Raw genomic sequence first — 19,866 nt, forward strand, 5'->3', positions numbered from 1 at the left:
CCCTTACTACAAATTGCTAAAGGTATGTACATGCAATAATGGTTCACTTGCTCGTTGATAATGAATTAAGATGTAGTTAGACATTTATGTGGATTTTGTTACAGGGTTGTCTCTTTTGGAGTGTGACGTGACTCGTAGTGTTTTTTTTCCACAATAACTTCATTACGTGTGGTAGTTAAAAAAAACACCTTGCAATTCTTTTGCCTTTTTTATGTCACTTTTGGGAGGGTGCATTTTGCTATACCTTTTCCCTGATTCTCGAAAGAAATCTAAGGTGTCGTGTAACAGCACGGCCTTAGCCTTCGAACCTAGTAACTTGAAATACTATTAGTTTTGGGGGGTACAATTAGATCCACGGGCTTCCTCAACAACCTTCCATTTATTAATACCCTTAACCCAACTAGTATCATTACATACAGAAACCAAAGATTTCCCTTCTAATAGTACATTTATGTAGTTATCCGAGTTTAAGTTTATTTCAGTGTAAAGGAATCCATTTTTGCTTCTCAAATATTTACAACAGAATTAATCCATTTTCCACAATTTGTATAACTCACAGGATAATTCAGACTTCAGAAAGTGTCTTATTGGAAAATAAACTCTAAATTTCGTGGTTAGGAGAATATTTGGCATTTTGCAGTTCATTTCATGACTGAAGGAAAATACACCTATCTCGAATTTCAAAAACATGAAAAATGAACATTATGGTGTGTTATTTCACATTTCGTGTTTCCGTCAGAAACGAAATCTGCATGCCTCTACCAATACTGCAAATAATCTCATTTTTACATTGAATTTGTGTATTTAAAGATTACATAGAACAAATTCCAACAAGAAGTCTCACCTGTTGTGAAATTATGGGTGGTTGTATCTGAAGCTGAGGTGGTTGTTGTGCCACAACAGTCACATGTTTTGCTGGAGATCCCATTCCTTGGTAAGGCGGACACAAAATAGAAGACACCAGCTGATGCTGGAAAGGATCAGCTCTTGTCGCTCCAGCATATTGTCTTGCTACAGATCGCCCATTATACAACTGGTACTGTAATAAACATTAAAATAATGATACATTTGCAGACTGAATAATTATCACATACAATAGCAATGGGAATGCCTGTTCTCTAGACTTACATTTTTTTTATTTCATGTAAACTGGCAATCTTAGTACAACATTAATTTCTAGAAGCATCAAAATTTAGGAAATTATAAAACATAACTACAAAAAAATACACTGAATAAATAATTAAATTTCTATTTCATGCGAACATAAACTAGTGCTTCAGTTGGTAGGGTGGGTGTTTGACTCCCAAGCAAGAGAGCCATGTTCAATTCCTGGGATGCGTGATCTAAGGTTGAATTTTTTCCAACACCATCCATGTAAATGTAGTCACGTGGTTCACCCAGCCTCTTAATAAATGGGTACCTGGGAATAGAGATGGCTGGAGCATGATGTTAAACCTCCACAATGGGCAAAGTTGTGAATCCACGTTATGGGTACCTTTTAACCACCAAACAAATACAATCTAGGTTTAATGCTCTACTTAACTTAAACTTACATTCGAAAATAAACAATTTGCTTACATTGTACTATTTTCCTTCTAATATATGGTCACAATTTGTTCATGTTGAAAGGATTATGTAGGTCATATATCACAAAAAATGGGAGGGAGATGACATGAACATGATTTGGATATTATAAATTCACATTCTTATCACAAGGAACTTACAGTCAAAAGAAAAGAAAGTTTTTTGTTTTTTAAGAAGTAATAGGAGACAGATTTAAATATGTGGGAAGATTTGTTCATTAAAAAAGGACACTGGAAGAAATTAAATAATGAGGATGACAATGTAGACAAGTTGTCACAAGTGAAATTTACCCCAACTGAAAAGGTTAAGAAGAAATGTTGTAAACAAAATAAAGATTCTGTACTCCCTGATGATGTCTAGGATTTATAATCAAAATTTAAAAACATTCCCAATACCTGGACTTTCATAAGAAATAAAAATCTTTACTTACACCCATGTTTACCGTACCCTACTTTTAACATGTAATAGTGGTATGTAAATATACAATAAGAGCTACTAAATATCCAACATTAGGACGTGTGGATTATTAATAAATAACAATAATCCTAATTTCACTGTTAACATAGTTGTTAGGCTCCATCACGTAATGATAACTTATATGACAAAACATTAGTAATACGTAGGAATCACTGCTTAAATTTCTTGCTAGTTAAATTTCCCATATTGTTATCACTAGAATGCTGATCAAATTACAAATAAATGTCTGATGAAGGGAGCATACAGTTAAATAATAAAAAGGAATGAAAAGTTAAATAATAAAAAAGGAAGTTTACTTGCTTGTAACAACTGCAAATTGAAAGAAAATATCTCATCATCTCATCATGTAGTATTACATTCTATTTTTTCACACACACACACATACAGGGTGTTTCAGAGTGGCCCAGACACTACATTTTTCTCGAGAACAGGAGATCGTATCAAGTTGAAACAAAAAAAAGTGCACCACGAAGTTGGGCCCAAAGAATCCGTAGAAAGTATTTGCAACAGCCCGAAAGCCACCCTTTGTAGTTTTAGTGGGGGGCACACGTACCCGTTCGTGCGGTCTTCAAATGGAAAGATTATGTTTGGAACGCAGATTCGGAAAGGCGGGGATAAAATATGATTGTCATATGAAACATTTGTCTATACCACCTACCGTTTCCCGTGTAGAAAATGGTTTTGCAAAGAAAGGAAGGTGAGCCAAATCGAGTATACCGAGCTTAACATTTAAGATAAGTGCAGAACCATAACAGTTTCAGAAAGTGCAGGACACAAGCTTTCCAACGATAAGCTACATGATGAATGCGGGACTAAAAAAGGATGAAATCGCGTGACCCAAAAAAGGGGGTCTAAAGTTAGGGAAGGACTCGAAAATTTCAAATGGCAAGGGGGGTCGAGTAATACCTCGTTTTAAAGGTCACAGAGAACGTGAAAAGGATGCGAACATGATTTTGTAATCACGGATGCGAACATGATTTTGTAATCCACAGACCGGTTTCAAAATGGCGATTAAAATAATTCAGACCCCTGAAATTTGTGTTCCAAAGTGAGGAATTACGTACGTAAATAGCAAAACACGAACACTGGACAGTGTACATAAGATCCTGTACAAACAATTATGGTAATGGGTCCGCTCTTGAAACACCATACTACTGTAAGCTGTGTTTGAGCTGCAACTTTGACCGCCCTTCACACTTTCTCCAGGCTTAGGACTGGCAACGAATGGTTTACTGTCACGCACAATAAGGAATTCGTTGGCTGCATTGCCAACGAAAAAGGTCCTTTTCTCACAATTGATTGCCAAACCATTGTTTGACAAGAGAAATAGGCCTAACTGAAATAAGAAAAACAAAAGAGTAATCAGAAACCAATGAACAACGAAAACGAGAAGAATAGGTAAAGCACCCAGTGTGATGCCCATTTACCAACTTACAGTAGATTTTTGAAATGTCTTCCCTCGGTCTCAATGCATTTCTCCACACGGACACTGAAATCATTCTGTGCAGCAATAACTTCTGCCTCACTAATCTGCCTGCATGCAGCAACTATGCGCTCTATTATGTCGTTTCTGGTTGTAGGGCGATTTTGGTAAACAATGTCTTTCAGTCGTCCCCAGAGGTAATAATCTAAACATGTTAAGTCTGGTGGTCTAGGAGGCCAGCGCACAGGCCGACCTATACCGACCACAAAACATTGCATTAACCTGATTCCTCTCTGTCAGCTCAAAATGTGCTGGGCAGCCATCTTGTAACCACATGTGCGTTCTGATGTGTAAGGGGACGTCTTCGAGAAGACTGGGCAATTGTTCTTAAAGAAATGTGCGGTACACAACACCCGTAAGCCTCGCTTGAAAAAAATGAGTTCCAATTATTCGTCCGCCGATGATTCCACACCACACATTCAGAGACCATCTACATTGATGATCAACCTCTTGCATCCACCGTGGGTTTTCGGAGGCCCAGTAATGCATCTTTTGCCGATTTACCTCACCATCACTATTAAAGGTAGCCTCGTCAGACCACAACATTTCGTCAAAGAATTGAACATTTGCATTCACTTGAGCTTGAGACCACATGCAAAAGTCTAGCCTGCTTTGAAAATCAGTTCTGCGTAGCTCTTGATGCAAGGACATGTGGTACGGATGAAATCTGTGATCACTTAAAATCCTTCTCACTGTACTTGCGCTGACACCAGAATCACAAGCAACTTGCCTGATACTCACGTGAGGATTGAGATGGAAGGCTTCAAGTACACCAGCAGACCTCTCATCTCGAACAGGCCGAGCAATGCGTTCATGTTTGCGACTGCTAGAAGGCTGAACATTGCCCCTTCAGCGTACATGATCGGCAAGGGTGCGAAAAACATGTCTTGAACGATGTTCCCGATCGGGATACCTTGCAGCATACACACAAGCAGCAGCAGAACTATTTCGTTGGCACTCACACAACACCATGAGCATATTAAATGCTATTTCGTTCATGATAGGCATTATTAGTTCACATTCAACAATTTGCCACTGCGAATTAAGTACAGGAATGCACACTACCCACGAGGAATGCACTGTAGAACGTCCTGAGGTACCACACAATGACTTCGACGATGCAAATACTTGTAACCGACAACGGTGAATGAGACCAAGCTTGGGTAGGCATATTCGCGTTATCAGTGGAAGCACACTAGAACCGACTGCTATGCAGGAGAGCTCCTCACACATTGACCCGTGGTACTTTTCGATTGCCTTTGTTGAACCGAGCAGTGGGAACAGCGTACGTGCAGTCAAATGGAACTGGACGCACCGGCAATTGGCATACTTTGTAATTTGTTGACTGGGCCAGCATGCTGTGTTGTGTACTGCAGCCTACCCAACACGTGCGCTTTAGCTTATTCCTACTCTTACACAATGGACCTAAAGTTCTACTCACTGCATGTTGTACACTCACAGAGGCATGTACTACTACTAAACCGCAAACCTCTCACTGACGTTACATGCGACGGGTGGCATGGTCTGACAATGGTAGTGAACCAGTAACCATTTAGAAACCTTGTTAAGAATAAACAGCTGTTCCACTGGCATTCTTTGTACAGGATCTTATGTACTCTGTCCAGTATTTGTGTTTTGATATTTACGTACGTAATTCCTCAATTTGGAACACGAGCTTCAGGGGTCAGAATTGTTTTGGTCGCCAATTTGAAACCGGTCTGTGGATTACAAAATCATGTTCGCATCCTTTTCACGTTTTCTGTGACCTTAAAAACGAGGTATTACTCGACCCCCCTTGCCATTTGAAATTTTCGAGTTCTTCCCTAACTTTAGACCCACTTTTTTGTTTCACGCGGTTTCATCCTTTTCTAGTCCCGCAGTCATCATGTGGTATATCGTTGGAACGCTTGTGTCCTGCTATTTCCGAAACTGTTATAGTGCTGCACTTATCTTAATTGTTAAGCTCGGTATACTCGATTTGGCTCACCTTCATTTTTTTTGCAAAACGATTTTCTACATGGAAAATCGAGACAAATGTTTCATATGACAATCATATTTTTCCCCGCCTTTCTGAATCTGCATTCCAAACATATCCTTCCCATTTGAAAATCGCACGAACGAGGCATGTGCCCCCCACTAAAACCACAAAGGGTGGCTTTCGGGCTGTTGCAAATACTTTCTACAGATTCTTTGGGCCCAACTTATGGTGCATTTTTTTGTTTCAACTTGATATGATCTCCCGTTCTCAAGAAAAAGGTAGTGTCTGGGTCACTCTGAAACACCCTGTATATAATCATCTACTTCAAGCATTACTTACTGGTTTATAATGAGAAAGGGACATCCACTGTAAATGTTTTTTTTTAAACCTTAATGTCATTGCATATATATAACACCATTTACAAGACATGCTAGAAGATGAATATGTACACAATTGGAATTGGTTAAAAGGTAAAAAAAAACAAAAAAAAAAACAGGATTGTATTGGTTAAAAAGATAAGACAAGCAGCATTTGTCAGTTTGTTTGTTTTCTCCCCCTCCTATTCTTCTGCATCTGATGTCACTTGGATGTCATTTCCTTTCACTTTAACTATGTGTATTTTTTATATCTTTTTTGTATTGTATCTCTAATATCACCAATGATGTTCGCATGACTGTGTATGAATAAAGTTCCTTTTGTATTATATTCCACTGATAGTTGGTGTTGTTTTTCATGTCCTTAATCTCATGATAATTTTTCATTGCAGTCCTTTTGGTTTGTCCTATATGGCATATGCAGGGTTTCTATAAATTAGTTATACAAAAGTAACCCTTAATTGTGAAGAAGAGTATGTGCAACAGAAATGGTTTATACATCAATGAATACAGCATATCTTCAAGTTTATTGTCGCACGTTGTTAGTTTCAGATGCCGCCACTGGAGGCATGAGCGTTTGTTAATCTTACACAAGTACACTTGGATTGGTTGTGGTGACACGATTCCGTGGCCACCTCGTCGACGTTGCTGGAAGAGGGGGAACAAACACACATTCTTTAATGTAACCCCAGATAGAGAAATCCTTTGGGCCAATCAGGTGAACGAGGTGGCCATGGAATCGTTCCACCACGACCAATCCAAGTTGGTACTTGTGTCAGATAAACAAATGCTCATGCCTCCAGTGGCGGCGTCTGAAACTAACAATGTGTGACAATAAACTTGAAGATATGCTGTATTCATTAATGAATAAACCATTTCTGTTACACATACACTTTCTTCACAATTAACGGTTACTTTTGTATAACTAATTTATAGAAACCCTGTACTTTGTTACAGATGTTTTTAACTTAATAGATACCTACCGCAAGTGGAAGAATGTAAATGGGATGCGGGTCTTGTAAAAATCACAGCTGATATATTGAAGTTTGAAATTTTGTAATTTTGCCACAGAAAAAAGTCATGATAAACAACTGAAAACATGTAAACAAAATATGGAACTGAAATCCTTGATGTAGTTTCATGCATGTTTCTATCAACTTTTTCTTTCGTGTTTGTATTTGTAAGTTAAGCCACTTCAGAAGTTTGGCAGTATTCACATGATGGTAGTTTCCTTAATACCAATTTGAAAATAAATGGAAACATTTTTTCTGGAATGTCTACATGAAAATGTAATTACATACATCAGAGTTGGGATATTTAATAAATTAGGCAACATTCGTACTGTCATTACATCCATTACACAGATTAATCTGTCTATATTTCTGTCATATGGATTGTCACATCCCTGGCAAGGATGAATTGTAAGGAAAATACATACCACGGACAGTTAAGATCACAGATCTCTTGAGAATCCAGTTAATATGGATAAAGTAAAATAAATTATTTCATTCAATTCATGGCCAACCCTATATTCCCAGCACGAACACATCCAAGTTTTTTTCTTTAAACAAAATTCTCTAATTTGTTCATGTTTCCAGTTCAGCAGAAACCCTAACATTGGAGTGATAACTAGACTAGAGAGAATCCTAACATCACATTAATCCATACTTTGCCTATCAATTACTCAGTGTGAAAAATTGCCTAAAAAAATATTTCTACTGTAATAATGCAAGATGTACTTCTTAGAAATAAATAAAAGTAAAGCTCATCCACAGCCATCAGTATAGTTCTAACCGAAGCATGCAAAGAAAATTGAAGATAAAAATAACTGCAAACCAGACATTCATAACTCACAAAACTAAATCATGAAAAGCTTAACAAAAACACACCAGATTGTCATATCCACTTGTTCTTTCTCTAACCAGGCGTTGTACCTGATTGGTAGTCAGCTGGTTGTTGAAAGTAAGAGTCACGTTGCCATTCGAACTGGGCACAAAGTTCGCAACAAGTGGCGCCGGAGTTGGTTGGTGGTTGTTGTTTGAGCTGAAGCCACTTCTTCTGCACACTTCCATCATCTGAACACTTGCTTTCACATTGTTGCAATGTGCATAGTCCACTAAATGAGCCAGAGTCACAAACGCATGATTTAGAGCCTCTCCTGGTGTAATTCTCCGCTCCTACAATGTACAAGAAAGGTTACCACTCTATATCTACAATGAAAAAAGGTCTAACACAGTAGGTGCTAATATTATGTTCACAAGAGCATTGCAAATTTATAGAACCGAATTGCTTGAAGATTCAGCTAATCAAAAATACTGTACAACAACTTTCTACGCCAACCTAGCAGATATTTGCTCTACAAGTATTTCTTAGCAAAGTGATTTTCTCATATCTGCCAGGTCAGTTCCAGTTATGCTGTCTGATATCCTAGTCTATTCTAGTGAATTCTAGTCTATTACTTTGAAAATAAATGAAAGTCATACGGCAATGCTATAGGGAAAGTAGAGTGCAGTTTCCAGTCGAGTCGCCTGCGGAACGGCAGCTAGTTCGACGGGAAGTAAGATCGCATCTGCCGGCAATTAGGCTCACAGCTGTATGCTCACTAGCCACTGGATGTGTCAGTGCTTCCTTATCCAGATAGCTGGTGTCCAGTTTGCCCGTATTTGTGAAGTGTTAAGGTGCTGACAAGTGTTTTAGATTGTTTGTTTTAGTTTACGTATTACTGGTTCTTTTCTGCACTCTTAATAATGAACACTAACCGTACAATTTGAAACAACACATTTCTTGCATCAGTACGGATTCTTGTAGGGATGTTCCTGTTTCACACAGAGAAAGTGTTCAGATACTTGTGAACAAATTTAGGTAATCAGGGTCTGTTCTTGATAGAAGCAATGGGTAAAATAGCGTGTGCATAATGAGAAGAAACGTTGAAGTATGATCAAAAATCCCTCCGGCACCATGCACAAGAAACATACATTTTCATGACACCTGCGTAGCGAGCTACCAAGCTTTCAAATCTGAAATCATACATTAGAAGAGTTGAAAGAGGGAAATTGAAAGGTACTGATACGTTAGTGAAAATTTCCTTTCAAAATGCTGTAAATGTGTGGATGCAGAACGACATAATTTCCAAGACCTCGTGTAACAAGGTACGTGCTCAATTTAATTGTAACTGTCAATGTAATTGTACAAGTTCCTTTCATTACATAACTAGTGGCTTCAGTTACACGAACATTGCATCCTGATTGCTGATAGACGCATTCTTTCTTTCCGCAGTGCTAACCGCCGTTCCGTGGGCAACTCAACCGAAAAACACACTAGAAACATTCAACACTGAAAATCAAATAAAGTAAAAATATATATGCTTGTAAAATTATCAGTAATTATCGGTTACGGCACTGAAAAAAAAAATATAGTAGGTGCACTGTAAACACCTGAACTATAATTCTTGATACTGATAATAAACGTTTCAATCCATCAAATGCAGAGCTCCACTGGAATGCTATAAATCAAAAAAAATATTAACAACATACAGGTTATAAAGAACACTATATCAAGATATGGTCTTTTCTAACCTAACCTTTTCTCACGAAGATGATGTAAAAGTGATGCTTTGGGTGTTCTGCAATCTATTTCATTTCATTCTTATCCTTGTCTCTGGCCAGAGGCAAGTTCCGTGCTGTGCATCGGGTGACATTACAAAAAATTCCGTTGCGCATGGAAGACTGGACTTTCTGTCCTCGTGTTTTCATCTTCCACAAGAAGATTATACATCGAATGCTTCATATGGGAAATTAAGATATAAAAGTATAACCATTATAGGATTTCACTAGAACACTTATTAACACACATATTTAAAGTACTTTTTTATTTCACAAGTACATACTTTAATGTTCATTTTGCATCATTTCATGACAAAAAATTGAACGCAAATGTACTTCACACCTATCGGAAGCATAAAAACTGAACATTACAGTATGTTATCTCACGTTTTGTGTTTTTGGTCAAAAACAAAATATGCATGTTCTTAGCTGTGCATAGTAGCAACATGGTATTCACACATTTATCTCGATAACATTAAATTACTGTGATATTTACGTATTAGCACCAGCAGGAACCTGTATCCATGTAGAATGACAATAACCATAAACATACAAAATTTATGATCACTATCTTACATAAATGTACAATAATGCCATTTTACTTACAAACGAAGTTCAATCAACAGCCTTTTGTGCGAATGCTAGCAGTCTTATCAAAATCGGTAGGCAAATAAATTGTATTTTTTGCAGGTTACACAGTATCTTTATACATGTCAGTGCATTTTAACCATGATAGGGCTACATAGTTTCATTTATTGACCAGCTGTAAGTTTAACAAGGGGTTGATGTAAGGGGTTTTAACTTTCTCCACAAGTCATGTGAATGTTCTGTTCTAGAATGAATGGGGTGCACATTCCTGTACATTTGGCTTTCAGTTAATGTTGGGAAAAAGATGGAAAATAAACAAAAATATGCATCTATTTTATGTAAAAGTTGAGTCTAATATCCTACACACCACTTCTTCAGAAAAACTTTAAAATATCTGAAGGTGCAGAAATAATGAAATCACTTTATTAACACACACACAAAACTTGCTTACATATCTGTATACGTAAGCACATTTCATGTGTATATTAATATCTTACTGTATCTAAATTTCTGGAAATAACATTCTATTAAAAGCTTGTTGTTTCCATTATAAGGGAATAAAGAATTGCATCTTCATGCAAAATGTTTCTGATTTCTGTGCTGTGTATATCAAAATTACATGGAAATAACATTATTTACAGCAATGGTATTGTAGTGCATTTGAAACAAGAAATAAGCATTGGACAACAAAAACAAATGAGTCCAAGAAAACTTATTTACAAAAATATACTGGAGAAAACTGCCAAAAATTATTTCAAATCCACAAGTGATATTTTAACAAAGTTGACCACTTTTTGTACATGCAAAATAATCTAAAACAGTTATTTTTAGTGTTTTTTTAATTGATTTTATCTGCGACGTTTAGTTCTGGTTTCCCAGAACTTTTTCAAGCTACATGCAACAACACAACCTCACATGGCTAGTCACTCTACACTTCTACTACTAACTAACTCTCTAGCCTTCTTAAACCTGAAGGTTCATGGCTGCAGCAACACAGGCCTTCCATCTGTCCCTGTCTTGAGCAAGATCTATATACTCTTTTCCATCCCTACCGATTTCCCTTAGGTCTATCTCGACGTTGTCCCTCCATCTTCGTCTTGGCCTTCCTACACTTCTACTACAGATAAAATCAAATAAAAAAACCACTAAAAATAACTGTTAGATTATTTTGCATTTTAAAAAAGGTAATTCTAGGTAAATATGTTCAAATAGAATTGATTCGCATGTTTGTAAAGATAGTGTGCATTTAATATTGTACTGGTATCTATGTTTTCATGCATTAAGTAAAATGTACGTTTGAGAGAAAAAGCTGAATATATCTTATTCCACACTGAACATGACAAACAATAACTATGGTCCTTATGCTATAAAATTTCCATGCCTTTTTCTAGCCTAAACATGCAGAAAATTACACTATGAAGGTATAAATAACATTCTACCTGGTCCATCGTTAACATTCTTTTCAAAAGGTCTATGAACTCTCGTCTGTCAGCCTTTTCCGCAAGTAATTCTCCACCCTCCAAGTCAGTTGGTACATTAACCTGGCCTATATCATCCAAACAATTGAAAATATATTTCCGAGCTTCTTTTGATTTGATGCCAGTTTCTGCCTCGTGTTCTTCTGGAGTCTGCAATTTTTTAAAAAAATGTATTTTTATGTCAGTAACCAAAGAGAGGTAACACAGATAATACCAGGTGGTTATAATTAAAGTGACGGTGTTCAGAGTGGTACAGCACGGGCTGTAATGAGAGTAGCAGTCTGAAACTTCGTAGATATGATAATGAAGCAATGCGCTCGCGAATTATGCAAAAAAAAAAGTTCCAATTCTCGCCACCAGGGTAAAAAATGGCGCTGTAAGCAGTCAAAACGTGGAATTTTCCGTAACTCTGACGTCAAAGTCGGTGACATTGCCTAACCATTGTGTGAGCTCCCTGGTTGTTGTTGGTGACGCTTGTTGCTTTTTTTTTTCCTTTAGTGATGTGAATGTTCGCCGAACATTAAAAGTTTGATTTTTCCCGTGTAAAAAGCAATGGCTATTGCGAAGAAAGACCGTGCACTGCTAGTGAAGTTGTTTTACCAGAATGGGAGCAATAGTAACGCTGCACTGCGGAAATATCGCCACCAGAAAGGGCTGAGAAGAGGGCCCATGTCAATTAATGATGATGAAGAAATTCCGAGGAAACAGGTGAATTGGGTGTTGCACCAGGGAGAGGAAGGCGGCCCATCCCCGTGGAAGTTGTGGACGAAGTTGCTGTAGCTGTAGCTGACCGTGCAGCACATGCCTCAACTTCTGCAACCAGTGCTAGAGCTGTGGCACGTGAATTGTCACTCCCCTGGTCAACAGTTCGCAAGGTATTGCGGTGCATTTTACACTGGTATCCCTACAAGATTCAAATTGTGCACCAATTGAAACCCCAAGATATTCCACAACGCCGTGAGTTTGCCCATCGGTTTTTGGCACGCATGGAAGTGGATGACATGTGGCCGGGGAATATTCTGTGGACTGACGAGGCGCATTTTACTCTGGTCGGTACAGTGAATACTCGGAACTGTCGCATATGGGGTTCCACTTGTCCACATGTTGTGCAGGAACAACCATTGCACTCAGTTTACGTGACTGCATGGTGTGGGTTCACTAGCTCCTTCATTCTTGGTCCGTTTTTCTTTGAGGAGATGACACCTCGAGGGCCTGTTAGGTGTACAGTGACATCTGCACGTTATAGGGACCTCCTTGTGCAACACGTGATTTCAGCTTTGCAAGAACGGAACTGTGAACACACCACCATTTTCATGCAAGATGGGGCAACACCACATGTCGCTCGCCACGTGAAAGATTTGCTGCGAGAAACCTTCACTAATGACCGCATCATCTCTAGGCAGTTTCCAGATGATTGGCCTTCCAGATCCCCCGACCTTAATCCATGTGACTTCTGGCTGTGGGGATATTTAAAAGATCGTGTCTATCAGGGACATGTCCGGTCTCTGCCTGATCTGAAGGCTAGCATACAACGACATGTCGCTCAGATTTCACCAGACATGCTGCGAGCAACCGTCGACCATGCCGTGTTACGAATGCAGCATGTTGCTGAATTGGGAGGCCATATTGAACAGTTCTTGTAACCATAGTTCCTAATAAACATGCCAGAGCCATTGTTCTCATGTGTTTGATCTTTCCTGCCTTTTTCCTGTAACTATACCACGTTTTGACTGCTTACAGCGCCATTGTTTACCCTGGTGGCGAGAATTTTTTTTTTTTTTTTTTTTTTTTTTTTTTTTTGCATAATTCGCGAGCGCATTGCTTCATTAGCATATCTACGAAGTTTCAGACTGCTACTCTCATTACAGCCCGTGCTGTACCACTCTGAACACCGTCACTTTAATTATAACCACCTTGTATGTTCAGAACTTTAAACTGCTAGAAACAATAAATTCTCTTCACTTTCCTGCCGAATTGTTTCTGGATATCTGGGCTTGCTCTGAGAAGATTTAGATACAAATATTTGAAAAATACACTTCATACACACAGTTTCTTTTTTCAAATTCTGTATTATTTCTTAATTAAGATAAAAACTTTAATTCATTAAAATTAGACATTATATTCTTTCAAAAATGATGTAGCTTTATTATTATTTTTAAAACATATGTTGCATAAGACTTATATGATAGTAAGGAGTGCTTTTCTCTGGGAACACAGGTTCTGCATACCATCTAAAAAAAAACCACTGATTGCATTTCTTCTTATTATTATTATTTTTAATGCAGTACATATGGAATACTGAAGAGATACTGAAAAACCTTTGTTCCTTTCAGATTCTCTCGATTCAAATTCAATATGTTCAAAAGCAAAAGTGAATTTGAGTTCATAAAGTAATCAACAACAGTAAACTTACCTTTAGTCTCCAAAATGGATATGTACTATCCATATCTCTATAAAAAAATTTTGTAGTCTTGGAGGCATTATTTAACATATGCTCTGTAGGCAGTCCCTGTGTCTGGCTTATGTAACGAATTTGATCATATTCTGAAGAACCAGGATAGAGCGGCCACCCTAAAAATAGTTCTGCAACCACACAGCCTAAAGACCACATGTCTATTGCCTCACAAAATGGCAGTCCTAAATAAAACACAAAAATAGTCACAAGATAGTAAAATTCGCTCAAGGTAATACCAATGCATAACTTACTTGTATCATAATTACATGACTAACACCACCATGCAAAAAAAGAAATCTTGAATTAAAGGGACACATACCCGAGAAATTATGATCTAAAATTTCTGAAAATACCAATTTTCTTCTTCAGGAATGGCAAATGAGTTTAAAGCACATTAGAAAGTAGGATTCTATCATCTATAATGTGTATAATCTAAATATACTACATAAGTTTTCAACATTTTAAGCTCACAGGTTGTACCTCTTTTGCTCAAGATTTTTTTTATCAGCGACAAAATGAGGTGCGAGATAAATATTGTTTTGCCACATGTAACAATATGATTATAGGCTCTCAAACAATAGCTATTTGTTGATTGGATAAAACTGATTGCTTGAATCCACTTTATGCACAGATAGGCTAATCAGAACCAGGCATACAATTTAAAGTGAGATCCGAACCACACTGTGCCTCCACCAGGTATCAAACCTGACATGTCTTTATTACAAGACAGCATTACCACTATGACATCTGGGATGCCCTAACAAGTGTTTTTATTATTATTATTATTACAAGTCTGGAATTACAATGTGTCAAAATATTTAGTATAAAAAACCCTCACTAAATGTTTTATCAGTTTTTGTTTTTTTATTACTCCTATTATGAATGTAGTTACACAAACAATCTGCAAGGATATAAGCCAGAATTTCTCACTCCACATTCAGGTTTTCACCATATGGTTATTTCTTATAAAAATTGACATCTCACATAAAAAAGGCTAGTATATCATAAAAATGTCAGAAACATGTTAAAAACACATACCTATTTTACTATCCTAATTTTTGGGCCTAGACCCTTCCTCATGGATTGGAGAAAAGAACAAAGCATGAAAAAAGGTTAACACATACTTAAAATAGCTTGAAAATGTTATCCATTATCTGCAGCTACATTTAACCACTTTATAACCTTTGCCATGCTTCATTCTCTTCTCCCATCCGTGGAGGAGGATAGAGGTTGATTCAGAATTTAGGACAAAACAGATATATGTTGCGACTTTGTATCAGTTTATATCTCAAACTAATGCTAACAAACAAATAAACAATCTGCAACCCACACCTTATTCTACCATTATATTTACTTTTATATTATTGGGATATGAGAGACATGCTAGTAAATACAGAGAAACTAGTACTCACTTTATCCGCAAAGCTGTTTTATTTTTGTTCTATTAATTTCAGTGGCCACTGCCACCATTCTCATTGGAAGCCAAGCAACAGTAGAACAAGTTCCAACGAGGATGGTAGCAGTGGCCACTAAACTGAAATTAATAGAACAAAGATTAAAAAGCTTTGCATATAATGTGAGTACTAGTTTATCTGGATTTATTATATTTATCTTATGTAAACTACAGTGTATGTATGTATACCATACTTGCTCATGTATAATGCCCCCAAAAACTGTGGTTATGCACGGAATAATTCGGACAGCCACTATTGTCACTGCATATAACACGTATATATCAACAGGTGTAAATACAAATTACCCGGTTGGATTTCTTGAGTAGTAATATTTTTCTAAACACAGAGGGAGAGGGGGGAGGTGGCATGGTTTGGTGACTTGTTGAATAGGTATAATTCACTCCTGATTGGCATTGTAACAGGTTTACGACCTACAAATAAGAAAGCCATTTCTTGAACCTGAATTGTACTGCACAATTATATCATTTGTCGCTTTTACCCATCAAAAACCATGGTGAACATTATACACGCATGCACACTATACATGCGTAAATACGGTACTTTCTAGTAACCAAAATTAGGAAAGGGATCTGGGAACCATCATACCTAATATAATTTCAGGTGCTCTGTAGTATCGACTCTGCAGGTAAGTGTTGCACACAGCTTTGCTCACATGAGAGGCACTCCCGAAGTCAATCACTTTTACTCGATATGGCTGCCGCACTGGATCCACCAACATTATGTTTTCGGGCTTCAGGTCAGCATGTATCAAGCCTAGTTGCTGTAAGTGAACAAAAAATTAGAGAAAAATTCAAAATGCATCTTTTATCAGTTCAGGATGGCCATTCTAGGACCATGATAAAATTCAAGTATAATTCCAGGTTTTCAAGGCAAACTTAACAAAAATTCTAGGGTACAAGCAAGTGTTTTCTCTATTTCAAACTTAGGTATTACCGTCTCTCACCACCCACACACAAATATATTAACAATATAAAGGTTGTGTGCGATTCCAGCGTATCCAGAAATTCTAATTCAATTCAATTGAAAGGTATATATATTTAATTTAAGGTGCGGAGTTTGCATTTGCCATTTCACAGACTCAAGGCTCGAAAAGACATCTACAAGCACAAATCACAAAGGTTACAAAATATGCGAATCTATGAAAAATAGTCTGTTTTATGAGAATTTCAAACTCAAATTTACCCAATCAACTTAAAGATATCTTATCTCACAATAATCTTCTGCCTGTCAGATAGTTAGTGTCCTTTGCAGAACAATCTAAGTAAACGGATTGAGAGAACTCGTCTTATTTTCCACGCAGCTTTATTTTTCCTTCCTCATTAAAAATAAATGCTAAACTGTGAAAAACCTGCCTTGGGGCACTTGTAAATATATGTGAATCATTTGGATTAATAGAAGCAGTGGCGGCTGGCCAAGTGCAACAAGTGCACATGTTTTCACCTAATTTTCAAATTAATATTTACATTTTTCATTTGCTTGTTAAATTAAACTATTTCTCAGCAGAACGTACGCGATAATACTCAAATTACGCCGCTCGGCGCTACGCACGTGAGTTCGTCGAAGAGCAAACCCCGCCAGGGTGCGGAAGACTTAGCCGGTTGTCATGGCAACGGTGACGTCACCTAGCGTTGGCCTTGAACATGGTGTCGCCCTCTACGTGAATCAGTTCTCTCGTCGGAGAAAACATTGCATCCAGTGGTTGTGACAAAATCTTTGCGTTCTCGCGAGATCTTGTTCCCCGTGTGTGTTTCGCGTTTCCTAATCGTGTGTTGTGTTCATGTGTTGAGCTGTGGTTTGTACAATGAACCCAGTAAATGACAGTGTGTAATTTGTTGCAGACACCATTTTCCAGATGGACGGATCAAGACAAAAAAGAAGTTTTAAATTGTGGGCGGCCAACTGACATTCTTCAAATATCAGTTAAGCGAGAGAACAAAAAGGCAGGGAAATCATACAACATTAAATTTAAAAGTTCCTGGTTTGTCGACTTTCCTTGGTTGTGTAGTAGTCGATATTTGCAATCGTTGTTCTGCTGGCTTTGTTTACTGTTTAGCAACAAATACAATGTGTGGAATAAAGAAGGGTATAACGATTTTGTCAATATAACGCGTTCTCTGCATAAGCACAATGATTCGGTGGAACATTTAAAGTGTAAATTACAATTCAAAGTTTTTGAAAAAAACAGGAATACCATAGCAGATGCCCTTCAAGAAAATAGTAGGCTTTTAAATGTACGGTTCAATGAAAATGTAAGATTAAATAGGCTTTTCCTACAATTAATAGTTGACGCAACGCTGTATTTATGTAAACAAGAACTTGCGTTCAGGGGTCACGACGAAAGCGTGTCTTCGCTTAATCGTGGGAATTTCAAAGAACTTGTTGCATTATTAATATCGAGAAGTTCGTTAGAAATACAGAACCATTACAAAAAAATAAAAAACGTGTTCAGTGGTGACTCTAAGACATTACAAAACGAACTCATTGCATGCATTTCTGAGTACTTACAGGAATATGTTAGGAATGAAATTCAAGCTTCAGGTTTTTTTTCTGTTCAAGTGGATGACACCACAGATATTTGCCAGATATCACAGTGCTCCATTATTGTGAGATATGTTAATGAAGAGGGGAAACTGGTTGAACGATTTTTAGGTTTTTTTGACGTAAGTGCTGATAGGTCTGCAGAAACACTCTTTCATTTGTTAGACGGTGTATTGAAAGAGTTTGATTATGAACATAAATTAGTTGCGCAATGCTACGATGGGGCAAGTGTAATGTCAGGGCACTTAAACGGACTGCAGAAAAGAATTAAGGATAAAGCACCTCAAGCAATGTTTGTCCATTGTTTAGCCCATCGGCTAAATATAGTTCTGAAACAAAGTTGCAATAGCAATTCAAAATGCCGCATATTTTTTGCGAGTATCAGTGGTTTTCCAAATTTTTTTCACAAATCTGCCAAACGAACGCATGTTCTTGATTCAGTTTTGGCCAAAAGAATTCCAACTTTAACTGAGACGAGGTGGAGTTCCCATTCCAGACTCATTCGTGTGATCATTGAAGACTGGGACAGGCTGAAACATGTATTTGAAATAATTATGGACGATCCAGAATCTGATGAAAAGGCCATTCGATCAAGCAAAGGTTTTCTTCATGAAATGAACAGTTTTCAGTTCACTTTCCTGGCCGTAGTTTTCAATGACATTTTTAGTATGACTGACGTTCTTTTCGATGTTCTTCAGAAAAAATCGTTGGACATCAGTTTCTGCGTGGCTAAAATCAAGAGTACGACTGATATTCTAACGGCAAGAAGGAACGAACAATATTTCGGTACATTGTTTGAAAACACAGCCAAACTCACGAGTATAACTACCGGAAGAGAACAATCAGAAGTTTTCCTTAATTATAGAATCCTCTACTTTGAAATACTTGATAATATTTTGATGCAAATAAGTGTTCGGTTTCAAGACTGTGACAAATTGAAGTTCCTCTGTCTTGTAGACACATCGAAATTTCAGACACATTCCATTAATTTCCCCTCCGATGCACTATGCCAGCTACAACAGTGTTATCCCCAAATATTCAATAAGCCTCAGCGCCTTAAAAATGAGCTGTCTCTTTTTTACAATGATCATTTAAAGTACAAAAATTGCACACCTGAAGAAGTTCTTCATTCTTTGAGGGCAAATCGAGATGTATTCGAGGAAACTTACAAACTCTTCTCCCTGGTCGAAACAATACCCTCAACCAGTGCATCAGTGGAAAGGAGTTTTTCGTGCCTCAAGAGAATAAAAACCTACTCAAGAAGCGCTACATCACAGAACCGACTTTCATCTTTGGCGAACGTTTCAATCCAAAAGGAGCTCTTGAACGAACTTATTGAACGTCACCCCTTCCATGAAGACATTATCGATAGATTTGCAGCCCTGAAAGATAGAAGGATCGATTTGATCTACAAAACGTAGGTGAGTCAAGCATGATTCAGTTCAACTTACTATTTGTTTTTCATTGCCTATAAATGTACTTCTTCACCTGTTATTTTAGGCACGAGCCGCTACTGAATAGAAGTCGCAATTTTTCACATCTACGGAAAAAAATTCACATAGAATCCACGCATAAATCCCAGTGAGTAGCCACCCTGTATAACATTACAGTCTGCTTGTTCGAAACAAGGCAGCGAACACATTATGTTTGCATTTGTTCGTTCAATGAGTTTTGTCCCTTTGTGATTATGTGGTTAGCACAGCACACTACGACGCTAGGTGCTTCGGGTTTAAATCCCGGCTTGGGCATGGGCATAATTTTTTGTTTCGTAACATCATCACACTCATCCTCATCTTCACGATTAGCCAAAAGTGGCAGAAAAGCGAAGTAATAT

General features: G+C 37.6%; 1 protein-coding gene across 5 annotated transcripts in view; it reads right to left on the reverse strand.

Annotated features, from left to right (window-relative positions):
• The window catches only part of Hipk (Homeodomain interacting protein kinase), a 79,544-nt gene that overhangs the window by 38,860 nt on the left and 20,818 nt on the right, over window positions 1–19,866 (reverse strand). For all 5 annotated transcript variants that reach the window (XM_083110696.1, XM_083110703.1, XM_083110711.1 and 2 more), the window contains exons 6-10: window positions 16,080–16,254; window positions 13,978–14,201; window positions 11,526–11,714; window positions 7,786–8,073; window positions 845–1,039 (exon numbers count right to left, since the gene is read on the reverse strand). In XM_083110696.1, the coding sequence (XP_082966822.1) occupies window positions 845–1,039; window positions 7,786–8,073; window positions 11,526–11,714; window positions 13,978–14,201; window positions 16,080–16,254 (1,071 nt within the window). The remainder of the gene's footprint in view (window positions 1–844; window positions 1,040–7,785; window positions 8,074–11,525; window positions 11,715–13,977; window positions 14,202–16,079; window positions 16,255–19,866) is intronic.

This window comes from Lepisma saccharinum, chromosome 1 (assembly GCF_977018435.1).
Source record: "Lepisma saccharinum chromosome 1, izLepSacc3.1, whole genome shotgun sequence".
Lineage (NCBI taxonomy): Eukaryota > Metazoa > Arthropoda > Insecta > Zygentoma > Lepismatidae > Lepisma > Lepisma saccharinum.